At 39.7% G+C, this 15,443-nt stretch overlaps 1 protein-coding gene across 1 annotated transcript; it reads left to right on the plus strand.

Moving 5' to 3' along the window:
• The first annotated feature begins 13,287 nt into the window (after positions 1 to 13,287).
• On the plus strand, positions 13,288 to 14,226 carry LOC122696203 (ras-related protein Rab-7b-like). Its single transcript, XM_043905878.1, has one exon. The coding sequence runs from the start codon at positions 13,564 to 13,566 to the stop codon at positions 14,164 to 14,166; it is 603 nt and encodes a 200-aa protein (XP_043761813.1). The 5' UTR covers positions 13,288 to 13,563; the 3' UTR covers positions 14,167 to 14,226.
• The last annotated feature ends 1,217 nt before the right edge of the window (positions 14,227 to 15,443 follow it).

The following is a 15,443-nucleotide window of genomic DNA, read 5'->3' on the forward strand; positions in this document are numbered from 1 at the left end:
TTTGGCTTAAAATTCAACATTCAGGGTACTCTTTTGCCCACTTCTGATGCCTATGTCAGAAGCTTTCTCTATCTCCTTTATACTTTAATAAAACTTTATTACACAAAAGCTCTGAGCGATCCAGCCTCGTCTTTGGCCCTGGATTGAATTCATCTCCTCCGGAGGCCAAGAATCCTCTTCTCATCGTTCAGCGACAACCTTTCATCTTGGGGGCTCGTCCGGGATCTTTCAGGACAAGATGGGCCTGATAATCTATATGAGCCTACTTCTGCTGACTCCAGAAATCCTGAGTCTGCCGTTTGATCCTCAAGACAATGCCTTCCTTTCCTGGGCTCACTCCTAAGCTGCATTCCACAATCATTCAAACTGCTGGGTCTGCGGAGCACTCCCCTCTTCATCAGTGGAAGGCGTCTCATGGTGGACATCTCCACTTCAAGGAAAGAACTTTCTCCAAGTCTGCAAATACCTTCAACAATCGCATGTGATGCCTCTTCTTAAACTGATGACATCTAACAACCTTAAGATGGACTGATGTAACCATGGACATAATGTGACTTTTCATTTTGATTTTAACTTGGTTTAATGACTATTTTGCCTTACATCTGTAACTGTATAATGGGGTTTTCTAACTGCTTTTAATTTACAAATAGTTGTCCGAGCTCCTATGAGTGCCACAGCCTCCTCCAACTATTACTTGGGGCCCCTGGATCAGACATCCTCACTTTGAGGATTAGGAGAATATGTTGCCTCACCAATTTAGGGACAACGCCCCTTGTCAGCTCGGAAGCAGTTGTGGAATGAGAACGATGCCCCTTTTCCCTAGGCAACATAATTCTCCTAAAAGAAAAGGGGGGAATGAGAGTCATTTCCTAGGCAGGTTGATAAGAAGTCTAGGGGTCCCCAAGGAGAGAGAGGTCTGGGATATTCAAGGAGGAAGAAAGGACAAACTTTTTTTTTACTTTTTTTCCTCTACATTCCTTAGGATTATATAACAATAATGTATCCTGCCTGAGGACAGTCTTTTGGATTAAACCCTCTGGCTAATTCTGTTATTTTAAAACATAAATTATGGGAGTAGGTCTGGTCTTTACAAGGATGTATCCTGCCTGAGGACAATCTTTGGATTAAACCTTCTGGCCAACTCTGTTATCTTAAAATATAAATTATGGGAATGGGTCTGGTGAGGTCTTTGCAGCCTCCAGACATTCTTTGGATTCATTGGAGAGTATATAACTCCATTGCTAATACTAGCAAAGGGGGTACTCTTTTGCCCCCTTCTGATGCCTATGTCAGAAGCTTTCTCTATCTCCTTTATACTTTAATAAAACTTTATTACACACACACACACACAAAAAAAATTCAACATTCAGAAAACTAAGATCATGGCATCCGGTCCCATCACTTCATGGGAAATAGATGGGGAAACAGTGGAAACAGTGGCTGACTTTTTTGGTGGGGGCACCAAAATCACTGCAGATGGTGACTGCAGCCATGAAGTTAAAAGACACTTACTTCTTGGAAGCAAAGTTATGACCAACCTAGAGAGCATATTAAAAAGCAGAGACAACACTTTACCAACAAAGGTCCATCTAGTCAAGGCTATTGTTTTTCCAGTAGTCATGTATGGATGTCAGAGTTGGACTATAAAGAAAGTTGAATGCCAAAGAATTGATGCTTTTGAACTGTGGTCTTGGAGAAGACTCTTGAGAGTCCCTTGGACTGCAAGGAGATCTAACCAGTCCATCCTAAAGGAGATCATTTGAAGTGTTCATTGAAGTGTTCATTGAGTATTCATTGGAAGGACTGATGTTGAAGCTGAAGCTCCAATACTTTGGCCATCTGATGCGAAGAGCTGACTCATTTGAAAAGACCCTGATGCTGGGAAAGATTGAGGGCAGGAGGTGAGGGGGATGACAGAGGATGAGATGGTTGGATGGCATCACCGACTCAATGGACATGGGTTTGGGTAGACTCCAAGAGTTGGTGATGGACAGGGAGGCCTGGCATGCTGTGGTCCATGGGGTCGCAAAGAGTCGGACATGACTGAGTGAACTGAACTGAACTGATGTAACTGTCCAGTTATGAAACAAATCTGTCATTTAATTTTGTCTGGCAAATCATAGTTCTCACTGCCTGATTAACATCAGAATGAACTTACCCTTAGATTGTTGGGGTCTAGTCACATTGGTAAATAGGCTAATTTTACTGCTATTGTTTAATGCCAAAGGTCTCTTTGCAGAAAGATTTTAATATCATGTTTATTTTGGTTTCATTTGAAATCATAAGGGAGATTTTAAATGTTACAAATTATCTATGGAATCTAAGTTAATCAGTTTAGATTCACAAATTTGAATACATCAAGTTGTATCCTTACTCCACATAATCACAAATGTGTGTAAATGTAATTGATCTCAAAAGACTAGAAGAAAATGGGCCAATATTTTAATAGTTACCTCTAAACCCTGGAGAAGTTTTATATAGTTTCTAAATTTTCCATAGTGAAAGCATATCACTTTCAGGAGTACAGAAAGAAATTTTTGTAGAGTGGAAACCAGATATTTTAAAATTCAGTGTAATGCACACACATAGTTCAAAAGTCAAATTTGTCTGAAAGGACTAATAATGAAAATAATACTCTGTTCTTCACTCTCACCCTGTCTTAACTCCCCAAAATCAGCCCACTAACTCTATAACTTGTTTATTCTGTAGCTACATCAGAATTCTGTATTTCTTCTATGATTCTACAGTAAATGTGAGTTTATATACAATGTCTGAATTTGTCCATTTTAGATATTCAAGTTGCTGCTATAAGATTCAGCTCACTTATATCACCTCACATCTATCTCCCCCAATTTCCCTGTGTAATTATAACACATATTTGTTTCTCTATTGTTTGGCTATCTTTGAAATTTTAGGCAGTAAACATACACCAAATATAGTCGGTCTCTTAACATCCCCTTGGGTTTAAAGAGAACACTGGTGCTCTTAGACTTATCTTTAGCTCTGCTGTCTTCCTTTCCTGGCATTCCAATCGTAGAGCATTCCAGGTGATAACATTTACATTTGGTCCTATAATTAAAATTACATCTTCCATGCTTTCTCTATCAGTATATTTTAAAATTTGCAAACTAATAACAACGTTTTACATCATTGTGACTTTGTAAGCATTATTCACGGAGGAGTCAAGTGGTATTCTGTGAAGTTAACTGTCTCCTTATACTTGTTTTTATTTCTTCTAATTCTCACAGTATTTTTAAATTTTCCATGACAACAGATATTCTACAACGTCTCCTTTTGTCCCAGGAGACCTCTCCCCCAGAGCCACCTGTCCTCCTGTTTTACCTGGACTGTACGTTCTGCAGGTACAGTGGACAGTCTGACTGATTCCCCAAATCCATTCCATTGCAGACAATGACTGAGGAGACAGTCATGTCCCCTCATTAGACTGAGGAGATATCCTCAGTGAGGATGTTCCAAACACCATTCCTAAAGTTCCAGCAGTCTACAACACTTCCTATTTCCTCCTCTACTTTATTTATTACACCAACACATATCACTTTATAGCATAGTTGCTTTTCATCTCTTCACCTGAATGTAAGCTCCATGAAGGCAGGAAAGTTTGTCTTTATTTTCTGTTTCTTTACCCATATATTTCATATATTTTCATATTTTTCATATATTTCATATATTTCCATATATTTCATATATTTTCATATATTTCATATATTCTCATTCTCAAATTTTCATATATTTCATATATTTTATATATTTCATATATTTTCATATATTTTAATATATTTCATATTTTCTTATTTTACATATATTTTCATATTCTTCATATATATCATATATTTTCATCTTTTCATATATTTTCATATTCATAATATATTACATATATTTCCAAATATTTAAAATATTTCATATATTTTCATATATTTCATATATTTTCATATTGCACATATATTTCATATATTTCGTATTTTTCATATTTTCAGAATATTTACATATTCTTCATATATTTTATATACTTTCAATATTTCATATATTTTCATATAATACATAAATTTTCATATATTTAATATATTTCATATTTTCACACATTTTCATATTCTTCATATTTTTCACATATTTTCGTATTCTTCATATTTTTGGAATATTTTCATATACTTCATATTTTCAGAATATTTTCATATTCTTCATATTTTCAGAATATTTTCATATTCTTCATATGTTTCAAATATTTTCATATTCTTCATATTTTTCAAATATTTTCATATTCTTCATGTTTTTCACACATTTTCATATTCTTCATATTTTTCACATATTTTCGTATTCTTCATATTTTTGGAATATTTTCATATTCTTCATATTTTCGGAACATTTTCATATTCTTCATATTTTGGGAATATTTTCATATTCTTCATATTTTCAGAATATTTTCATATTCTTCATATATTTCACATATTTTCATATTCTTCATATTTTTAGAATATTTTCATATTCTTCATGTTTTTGGAATATTTTCATATTCTTCATATTTTCAGAATATTTTCATATTCTTCATATTTTCTGAATATTTTCATATTCTTCATATTTTCAGAATATTTTCATATTCTTCATATTTTCAGAATATTTTCATATTCTTCATATTTTCAGAATTTTTTCATATTCTTCATATTTTCAGAATATTTTCATATTCTTCATATTTTTCACACATTTTCATAATCTTCATATTTTTAGAATATTTTCATATGCTTCATATTTTTAGAATATTTTCATATTCTTCATATTTTTTGAATATTTTCATATTCTTCATATTTTGGGAATATTTTCATATTCTTCATATTTTCGGAACATTTTCATATTCTTCATATTTTCGGAACATTTTCATATTCTTCATATTTTTCACATATTTTCATATTCTTCATATTTTTCATACATTTTCATATTCTTCATATTTTTGGAACATTTTCATATTCTTCATATTTTTCACACTTTTTCATATTCTTGATATTTTTCACATGTTTTCATATTCTTCATATTTTTCACACATTTTCATAGTCTTCATATTTTCAGTTTTCAGTTTCAGTTTTCATTTATCCCTTCATTGATATCTTGGGTAGGTTGTGACTATAACTTGAGAGTTTTAATGTCTCTGAATTTTGAAAACATCAGTCAAATTGCCTATTACCATCCACTGCTAATTGTGGGATGTTTGGGTGATCTGGTTTTACTCTGAAAAACAGCACTGCCACATCTAGCAAGTAAATATGTAAGATATACAACTAAGTTTGCATTTCAGATAAACAAGGAAATTCTAGAAACATACTTATTCTAAAATATTACTTATTGTCTATTTGAACTTCAATGCTAACTAGCTGTCCTGTATTTTATGTTAACACTATTGGGACATTTTTAGGGATATTCTTTTTATCCTTAACATTCTGAAATTTCACAGTATTTCTGGTTGTGAGTCTTTAAAAGAAAAAAAGTCTTTATATTAGTGCTTGAGCCCCAAGAAAGAGGGTATGATTATTATTGACATAATAATGTTTAAATAATGAGTCATTATTGCTTCCAGGCTCTGGCTGTCTATCAGCTTGAGTCTGGGGAACAGGAACAAGAAAAAAAAATGTAAAAAGTTTCATCAGTCTTAGGATTTGAAAATCTTTAGAGTAATTATCAGAGTGGAAGCATGAGATGACTATAACCTATTTCATACAGAGCCTGGTTATTTAGTAGAGTTGTCTGGTTTCAAACCTTGCCACCAAATTGGCATTTCATACAAGTATCAGTGAGCAACCAACATTCAGGCTGAAGAGTTTTATAAGAGTGACTATTCTGGACACATCCCAGATTTACCATGTAATTGCTCCACAGTGAGCACAGCATAGATGTTTCCAAAGGAGAAAATTATTTGCTTGTGAGATGCATATTTCCTGTGGTTATCTCTGAGTGAACTAGCCAAAAAGTAAGTGAAGAGGTGAGAGACAAGAAGTAATCACTTTGCAAAGTAGTGGTAAAATCAACCAAGGGAAAACTGGTTTAAAGAAATTCGGAGAACTATAGAGTTGAAAGAGAAATTTTTAAAACTGACTTTAGAGTCAGTTATCTAGGTCAGCCCACCTTTTATAGGTGACACTACCCAGGCTAACAGAGTGGAAGAGACTTGCCCAGAGTCACCGAACCAGACTAGACCAGTTCCCGATTCCCAGTCCAGTGTTTACTCCCCTTCATTGCTGCTGTGGGTTAGGACCTATTGCACAACAGCTCTATTTAATCATCCTGACAGCAATCCTGAGAATGATAAACTTTCTCTGCAACAATCTGACTCAGCTCAGGGTAGCAGCTTCACCAAATGCCCCATTAAAATGCAGTCAACTCCAAGGGGAGGTGAAAAGAAAGGAAGGGGGTGGTGGTCCAGAGGGCTTGGGAAAGTTTTTCCTAACCAAAAATATTGCCCGCACCCACATACCTGTGTGCCTGAAATTAACCACTGAAGATGTCTGCTGTAAGGCAAATTATCATCTTTAACATTTTGCTTGGATCTTTGGAGAGGCTCCTTAACAAAGAAGAAGGTCTTAATGGTATATGACACCAGACAAATACATTGTGATTGAACATGGCAGAATGACTAGACAGTGGTCTGAAATGTATTAGGACCCATCAGGTACACATAGCAGCAGGTGCCTACTTTACTATCATCATTTCAAATCAGAACAAAGCAACAGATTGCTTTGTGCTCTAATCATTTCCCTGTCATCAGATTTCACTTTTGGTGTCTGATGTCATGGTAAGGTACTTTAGTAGACCCAGTTTCCTTGATTACTTGAATAATTCACATTTTGATTCTGAATATGGGATGCTTTCAGCAGAACAAAGGCCCTTTAAATGGCAATTGCGATTTCAGCATTGAGACTCAGTTTGTCTGGACTCAAACTTCAAAATGTATTTCCCACACCTTAAGGTCATTTGCCTTCTTCTTTTTGTGGTCAAAAGTTAAGCAAGATGAGGATCAAAAGATAACCATTTGCTTTTGTTAATGAAGAGGTAGTTTTAACCAGAGCTGGTGTAATGATGGTTAGGAGGCCAAGGGCAGATTGCCATGCCTTGCTAAGAAATAAATGCAGGTGGAAAGGTGAAGAAAAATTAATGCAGATAACCTTTTAAGGAGGTTGACTAGGACCAAAAAGAGAAAGTCTTTTATTGAAATGTTTGGATGGATATTGATTGATTGGTTGATTTTAAAGGGCATAGGGGAGACATGAGCATTTCTATTACCTGGGGCGGGGGGAGGGGGGCGGGGAGTCAGGTCCTTAGCTTCTCCATCCAAATATTGCAGAAATGTTAATATAACTGTAAACAAAGAGTCTGTCCAAGGTCATCCAGCCAACTGACCAAAGCATCAGAATTAAAATCCTGGTCCTTCAACAGCTTGTTTTCTTGGGTACATGAGGTCTCTCCATTTTGCAACTGTTTTTGATTTCAGTGGGTCATGGGAGGATGAAGGTGGTCATTTCTGTATAACTGCATTTGTAAAGAGCTATAAGGTCCTCTTGGGCAGGGAAGGGATAAGGAGAATAAATACTTGATTAAGTTAACATTTTCCATTTGCCAGACACCAGGCTAAGTGCTTTACCTAAATAAGTTATTCAACCCTCACAGCAACATATGAAGCAGATTAAGTTATTATCTTTTCACAGACAAAGAAATTGTGGCTCAAAGAGATTTAGTAATTCACCTGAAATCACACCAGCAAAAGTCAAATAAAAAAAGTGGGGGTTTTAACCAGTAGATTATCCCATCTCTCATATGCTATTTCAAATCCTGAAAGATGATGCTGTGAAAGTGCTGCACTCAACATGCCAGCAAATTTGGAACATTCAACAGTGGCCACAGGACTGGAAAAGGTCAATTTTCATTCCAATCCCAAAGAAAGGCAATGCCAAAGAATGCTCAAACTACTGCACAATTAGTGATATTTTTAAATGTCACAATTCATTTTTTCTAGGTACAGTCACATTTTTGTCCTGTTTTATTTCCAGAAAATGCTGTGAGACAACTGAGAAGGTCAACTCCATTTGAGAACAGGGACAATGAAACATATTCTCTCTCTCTCCCCTGCTCCCACTTCTCTCTCATACACACACATACACACACCACTAGGGAGGAAAGCCCATCAGAATGGAAATAATAGAGCCTAGATAGCTCGGTGGCCGAATTTGCCACAGAGCTGCCAGGACCCTTAAGAGAAGAGATTCAGTCCTCTGCTGTTTTTAGCCAGCAGCACCTGGTGTCCAGGGTAAAGGAAATAAACCCATTCCATCAAAATGCCAGAATGTATGCCCGCAAGCAGGTTTGTCGGAAGACCAGGTGAGAGGACTCATAAATAATAACTAGGAAAACTATTTCCAAGTGGAACAAACTCTTAAAATAATAAATGCAGCAGATCTTGACCACTACTAGAATTCTTTCCTCTCCCCAGTGAACTACAATGAGTCTCTTGGCATCACAGGGCTCTGTGCTGAGATGAGAATTTGCAATTAGCTTTAAGAATAAAAGAGTAAGTACAAATTGGCCCCATATAGCCTTGATTCATAACATACCACTTAAAAGACAGTATCCATCAGTTACAAAAAAGAGTCTCTGTGCGAAGGTCAGCCTAGGTATGGTTTGTTTGTAATTTTTGTGCAAGAGCTATGTCTTACTCATTGTTGCATCCCCAGCACCCAGCATAATGTCTGGCACATTGTTAGTACCCAATAAGTTTTGTTTAGTGATTAGTGAATATTAGCCAGGATATAATGATGCCATGTCTGCCACTTTGCTCCAGTTCTCTAAAATCAAGGAATATATTTAGGATTATGTTAATCAAATATACTTAGTTGGATGAAGGTAACACTGGATTGACATCAAACAGCTCTAGCCTGAATTTCCTAGGGAATTGCCTCAACTTTTAACTTACATGGTTTGTAGCATTCTGATTTAATGGAAGCAATTCCATTATTAATGGGTGAGTTTCTAGATCAGCTTGTAAAATTCAGTCAGTTAGTTCAGTCATTCAGTCATGTCCAGCTCTTTGCAGCACCATGGACTGCAGCACGCCAGGCCTCCCAGTCCATCACCAACTCCCAGAGCTTGCTCAAACTCATGCCCATAGAGTCGGTGATGCCATCCAACCATCTCATTCTCTGTCATCCCCTTCTCCTCTTGCCTTCAATTTTTCCCAGCAGCAGGGTCTTTTCAAATAAGTCAGTTCTTTGCATCAGGTGACCAAAGAATTGGAGTTTCAGCTTCAACATCACTCCTTCCAATGAATATTCAGGACTGATTTCCTTCAGGATGGACTGGTTGGATCTCCTTGCAGTCCAAGGGACTCTCAAGGGTCTTCTCCAACACCACAGTTCAAAAGCATCAATTCTTTGGCACTCAGCTTTCTTTATGATCCAACTCTCACATCCATACATGACTACTGGAAAAACCATAGCTTTGACTAAATGGACCTTTGTTGGTAAAGCAAGTCTCTGCTTTTTAATATATTGTCTAGGTTGGTCATAACTTCCCTCCCATGGAGTAAGCATCTTTTAATTGCATGGCTGCAGTCACCATCCGCAGTGATTTTGGATTCCCCAAAAATAAAGTCTCTCACTGTTTCTATTGTTTCCCCATCTACTTACTATGAAGTAATGGGACTGGATGCCATGATCTTAGTTTTTTTAATGTTGAGTTTTAAGCCTGCTTTTTTACTCTTCTCTTTCACTTTCATCAGGAGGCTCTTTAGTTTCTCTTCGCTTTCTGCCATAAGGGTGGTGCCATCTGCATATTTTAGGTTATTGATATTTCTTCCAGCAATCCTGATTCCAGCTTGTGCTTCATCCAGCCCAGCATTTCACATGATGTACTCTGCACATAAGCTAAATAAGCAGGTGACAATATACAGCTTTGATGTACTCCTTGTAAAATTATTTTATCAGAATATAGAAAACTAATGGCATTCAATTATATTACAGACCTGTTTTCCCATTGTAATCATTCTTACTTGGCAATATTTATTTGAAGTTCCAGTCTAAGATGGCAGAAAGAGACTACCTGCTGTTCAGATTCGGGAATTCCTTCTTAACTCTCCACTCTTTCTTACCTTCCATTACCTGTATTCACCTACCCACCTTCATCCAAATTAAGCCTACTTCTCCTCCTGTTTTCTGAATCTCAGTGAGTAGCACTTGTCATCTACCATTGACTAAAGTCTGACACTTTGGAGTCATTCTCCCTTAGTGTGCCCCCTCACTCGCATTACATAGATCCACATCCACACAGACATGTCTAGTGGGCTACCAGGTACTGATGATTCTATCCCAGCCACTGCTTTAGTTCAGGACATTATCTTTCTCAACTATTTCATATGGTTTCTGGGTTCCAGAGAGAAGAAATCTGTAAATATGGCAAGTCTTCTTGCCATTTCCATGCATAGAAAATTTACCTGAATTCCTAAGTTAGTACATATACTCAGGTGAAGACAACACTGAGGTAATAAATAAGGTTTTAGTAGTGGATAAACTCTCCAAAGAAGGACACAATCCCTCATCAGGACCTTGGAGAGAACCAGCAAAGGTAGCTGATAAATAGAACTAGGCAAGTTTTGTCGAAACCAGGATTACAAACGGGCAAATACTGGAAAGAATACAGCTTAGACTTTCCAGCCACAGGTTGACTTTCTGATCCTTAAATGCTTCAAGTCCAGTCCTGTGACAGGCTTTTGCACCAGATGTTTCCCTTGATTGCAGCCCTCTTCCCCCATATCTTTGCATTGCTGTCACCTTCTCACCATTCAGGTCTCAATCCAAATGACTGTGCAGTACAGCCTTTCCTCAATCACTCCTATCCCATTTCCCCATTTTACTTTCTTCATAACAATTATCACTGCTTGAAACTGTGTTATTTATTCATTTGTTTACATGACTATTGTCTCCCTAGGCTTCACAGAGAGTAAGCTTTGTGGGTGAATAGACCATGTCTATGTGATTAACTGTCATATATCTTTAGTGTTTAAAACATATCTGACACCTAGGAGGCAGTCTATAAATATTTGACAAATGAGAAAATGAAATAAGACAGGCAATTAGATTTGAAGTTTAGGAGACTAGTGAGGACCTTGAACTGAGAAGTTGGAGCTAATATCAGACACTAATTATTGAGTTTGGAGAAATAGGATTCAAGATGCCATGTATAGATTTGCGTTCGCATGACCCATGTAGGGCCAAACATCAAACACACCCATTGGGTAGCATGCATACCAATACTACATTTTAATTTCTAGAATAATTACTATAGTTTGAATAAAAGCAAGATAGCCCTTATTTTGATCTCTGCAAAAGGAACAACACTTTTCCCTGCATTTTCTCTAGAAAGGGATTTTTATTCTCTCAGTGGCATTAAGTGGGAACTGACCAAGCAAATCAGTGGGTGGGTTGTTTGAACACTCCAGAGGTCAGTGAGTTAGGACTATTTCCCTTGAGCTCTCACTTCCAGAATTCTTAGAAACGAGAGAGTCCTGTGGCTTGGAAGCTTGGATCTTGCAATTTGTCTCTGCAAATGGAGAAGGCACGCAAAGGGTGCTAGGGCAAACTATATGTCCAGGATTTTAATTAGGTACACATGTTTCATTTGGCCAATGCAGAGGTTTTAAATGTTTTTGATTAGTCACCAACATTATAAAAATCAGGAGATTTCATATAAAGAAATATTTCCAACCTCTCTTAGAAATACAGAAGTTCTAGAAGTACTAGCCCTTGATTTCCCACATGACAAAAATCACCTGACATGGAGTGGCAGCTGCCCCTTCAAACAGGACTTGTAGTCTCAACACTGCCTCTGTCTCCAGGTCTCCACCTACTTCACTCAATTATCATAACTACATGGCCTTTGAAGATGTTTGAGTCTGAGTTCCTCCACTATGAAATACAAGAATTAGATGATTCTAAGAATTGGAGACATGGGAATAATTATGAAGGTAAACTATCTATAAGGAATCACAGTGTGCATTTCCCCCAAAAAGCAACTAATTTTTGGTATGTTGCTATGGGTATGAAACTTGTATGTATTATAAGATATTTATGAGGATATTGACACCATTCACACAGTGGCTCCCTAAAAGAAGATCTAAGGAAATTGTGTTTATGTGTGTATGTGTTCACACATACACACAGATATGCACAGAGTAGATACTCAGTAAATATTTCTTGAATAAAGTAATGAGAAGCTCAAGAGCATTCATCAAAACCCTAAGCAATAATAAATATTATGAACTGCTGCTGTACACCTCACAGCTTATGAACTCACTCTACTTCTCTTTTTTCTCTTATTTTCCCCCTGTTGTAGTTCAAGACTGAGAATCTAAATGAGATATAATGAAAATTTATTAATTAATTGTAAATAGAACGGGTTGATCAAGTATCAGTTAGCCTACCTGCATTAGTTTGATGTGGTCTGAGAGTGAATTCATTACTATAGTGAAACCAGAACTTCTTAGTTTGGAGATATGGATTCTGGCCCTGATTCTGCCACTAACTGTAGTTCTTTGAATAAGTCACTTGGCTCTCTGGCCAAAGTTTGATCATCCATAAAATTATATGGTCTTCAGGGCTTCTCTCTGCTTTATGATCTCTCTTTATGTGAAAAACAAAGACACATCAGAGGTAAGAGCTAGAAACTCAGAGCCAGCAATGTCTAGCAAGGAAAGACCAAGAAGAGATTTTTCCCCCAATAATTAAGGCAAGGAAGTCTCCAAACGCATGGGCAACAATCCATGGAGGGACAAGAGTGGAATGTGAACTCATTAGCAGAATGTTGAGTAAAACTCAGGGAGGAAAAGAGAGTAATAGAGAGGGAGTCCAACTGTAGACTAAGAGAATTCTAAAGAAAAAAAATGGAAAAACTGCTGCTAATTAGGTCATTTAGAAACTGAACAACTGAATGTAATTCTTGCTGAAGCAATAAGGAAACAACCATGGGATGCACGATAATAACAAGAATGCATGCTAATAGACAAAACTAGGATCCCCCAAGTAACTTAACAAGTCCCATGCAAGCTAGTAGATATCAGGTGGAAAACAGCACTTGAATTTCACACAGATTTTTAAAATGTACTGAGGAAACATGTAGCAAAGGATCAGATAATATTTGCTGAATCAAATTCTGTTATTAAAAACTCTGGTATGCTTCACTATTTAAAAACTTTAATGTGGAGTCTGCTGGGAGCCCAGCTTTCCATCCTCCCCACCCACTCCACCCACACGGCTGAGGTCACACCGGCCCAGCCTCTTTTGCAACTTTCCCAAGTTTGTGCATAAAGAGAGAGGAGGAAAACTCAGAAGGAAGTGACTTGGCCTCAACAAGTTTGCTCCCAAAGCCTTTTTCCTCTGATCTAGCTGAGACTGCTGTTCTAAGAGGAGCCCCCCAGACTCAGAGAAAACCCCCCACCTGCCATCGGAGGCTGAAAAGGCTCTGGAAGCTTTTCCTGGCTCTTGTCTGTTCCAGCAACACCAGAGATTCTGAAGCCCCTCCATGAATCCTCGGAAGAAGGTGGACCTCAAGCTCATCATCATTGGAGCCCTGGGTGTTGGAAAGACCTCCCTCCTCCACCGATATGTGCATAAGACGTTTTACGAAGACTATCAGACCACACTGGGGGCCAGCATCCTCTCCAAGATTATCATACTGGATGACACAACCTTGAAGCTACAGATCTGGGACACAGGCGGCCAGGAGCGATTCCGCTCCATGGTGTCTACATTCTACAAAGGCTCTGATGGCTGTGTCCTGGCTTTTGATGTCACTGACCTGGAGTCCTTTGAAGCCCTGGAAACCTGGAGGGGTGATGTTCTGGCCAAAACCATTCCAATGCAGCAGTCCTACCCCATGGTGGTGCTCGGGAACAAGATCGATCTGGCAGACCGGCAGGTTCCGCAAGAGGTAGCCCAAGGCTGGTGTAAAGAGAAGGATATTCCCTATTTTGAAGTCAGTGCCAAGAATGACATCAACGTGGTACAAGCCTTCGAGATGCTGGCCAGTCGGGCTCTGTCAAGGTATCGAAGCATCTTAGAGAGTTACCTCACAGACTCCATCAAGCTCTCACCGGAAGACCAGCCCAAGAGCAGATGCTGCTGACCGTCCGGACCCCGGCTCTGCGCGCCCACGGACAGAGCTCAGCCCCGCCGGCCGCCCGCGCTCAGACGGCAGCCAGGCTCCTAGGCTGGCAGCAGCCCTCGCCTCCGCGCGGGCTCCAGACCAGCCCCGCCTCGGGCTAAGTGCAGTAGTCAGGGCGGAACGGGGACGTCCCAGAGGAGTCACGGCCCCTCGCTGGCCCCGGCTTTCCTGCCCTGCGCCCTCCCCGGACACCTCCTGCTCTGGAAGGCGCATCCCTGCACGCAGGCGGCTGCGTCCGGAGGCAACGGGCGCCTTCCTCAGCGCGCCCACCGCACCCCACCCCCTTAGAGCCGCCGCACAGCTGTGGACCAGGGTCCCTGCAACCAGGGCCGGGGAGGCGGTCCCCCTCACCCCCTGGCAGCAGCTGTTCAGGCCTGGGACACCGTCTGTCTGTCCCCCCCAGAGCGCAGGGCAGAGGGAAGGCAGGAAGACCCCCGGGACCGCGCATGTCTCCTTGCTGGTGCTCAGGCTGCTGCCTCAGCTGGTTGTCTGCCACACGAGGTTGGCACATGCCCTGCCCACATCCCGTAGCTCCTCAGGACCAGAAGCTCGGCTTCAGTCCCAGGCGCTCTTGTGGAGACACACTGGCCATTCCTTCAACAAGTCCTTTTGTGTATCTACTATGTGTGATGGCTTGAGGTCCAGGGACGCGTGTAACAAAGACCTTGCTCTCCTGGGTCCGACGTTCTGGAGAGGGAGGGAGGCAGTAAACCCAGAATTTAACCAGATGTTTTCAATTAGCAGGTAAGCTCTTGAACCAAGCAAGGTAACGGGAGAGAGAAGGACGGAGGGTGGGGTTAGGTGCTGTTTCAGATGTTTCAGACAAAGTAGCCCAGGAGGGCTTCCCTGGGGAAGTGACATTGGCCCAAAGGCTGGAGAATGAGAAAAGGGCTGCTGAACTGGAAGAAGAGCGTTCTGAGGACAAGTAGAAGCAAGGGCCAAGGCTCCAGATCAAGGACAAGCTTGTTTTGTTCCAGGGACAGTGAAAAGACACTGATTAACCTGAGAACTCAAAGCTGCTATTCCAGGGACAAGGTGGACCCCCTAACCCCCGGAACACGCCTTGCCTGCCGGCCACCAGAGGGCAGCAACGCGCCTCCCAGCAGAACAGGAAAGGGCGGCTCCATGGACGCTGGAAGGGCCGCCGTTTTCCTCTGCTGAGATGCTCAGAGCTCATTCTTTGGCTCCGGGCATTTTCAGTCCTTCGAGATTCGCCAGGCAGAAAGATCCCAATTTCT

The sequence above is a fragment of the Cervus elaphus genome, chromosome 6 (assembly GCF_910594005.1).
Source record: "Cervus elaphus chromosome 6, mCerEla1.1, whole genome shotgun sequence".
Taxonomy (NCBI): domain Eukaryota; kingdom Metazoa; phylum Chordata; class Mammalia; order Artiodactyla; family Cervidae; genus Cervus; species Cervus elaphus.

Bases quoted from the DNA above. Each gene is read 5' to 3' on its own strand.
- LOC122696203 (XM_043905878.1), top strand. From the start codon at position 13,564: ATGAATCCTCGGAAGAAGGTGGACCTCAAGCTCATCATCATTGGAGCC.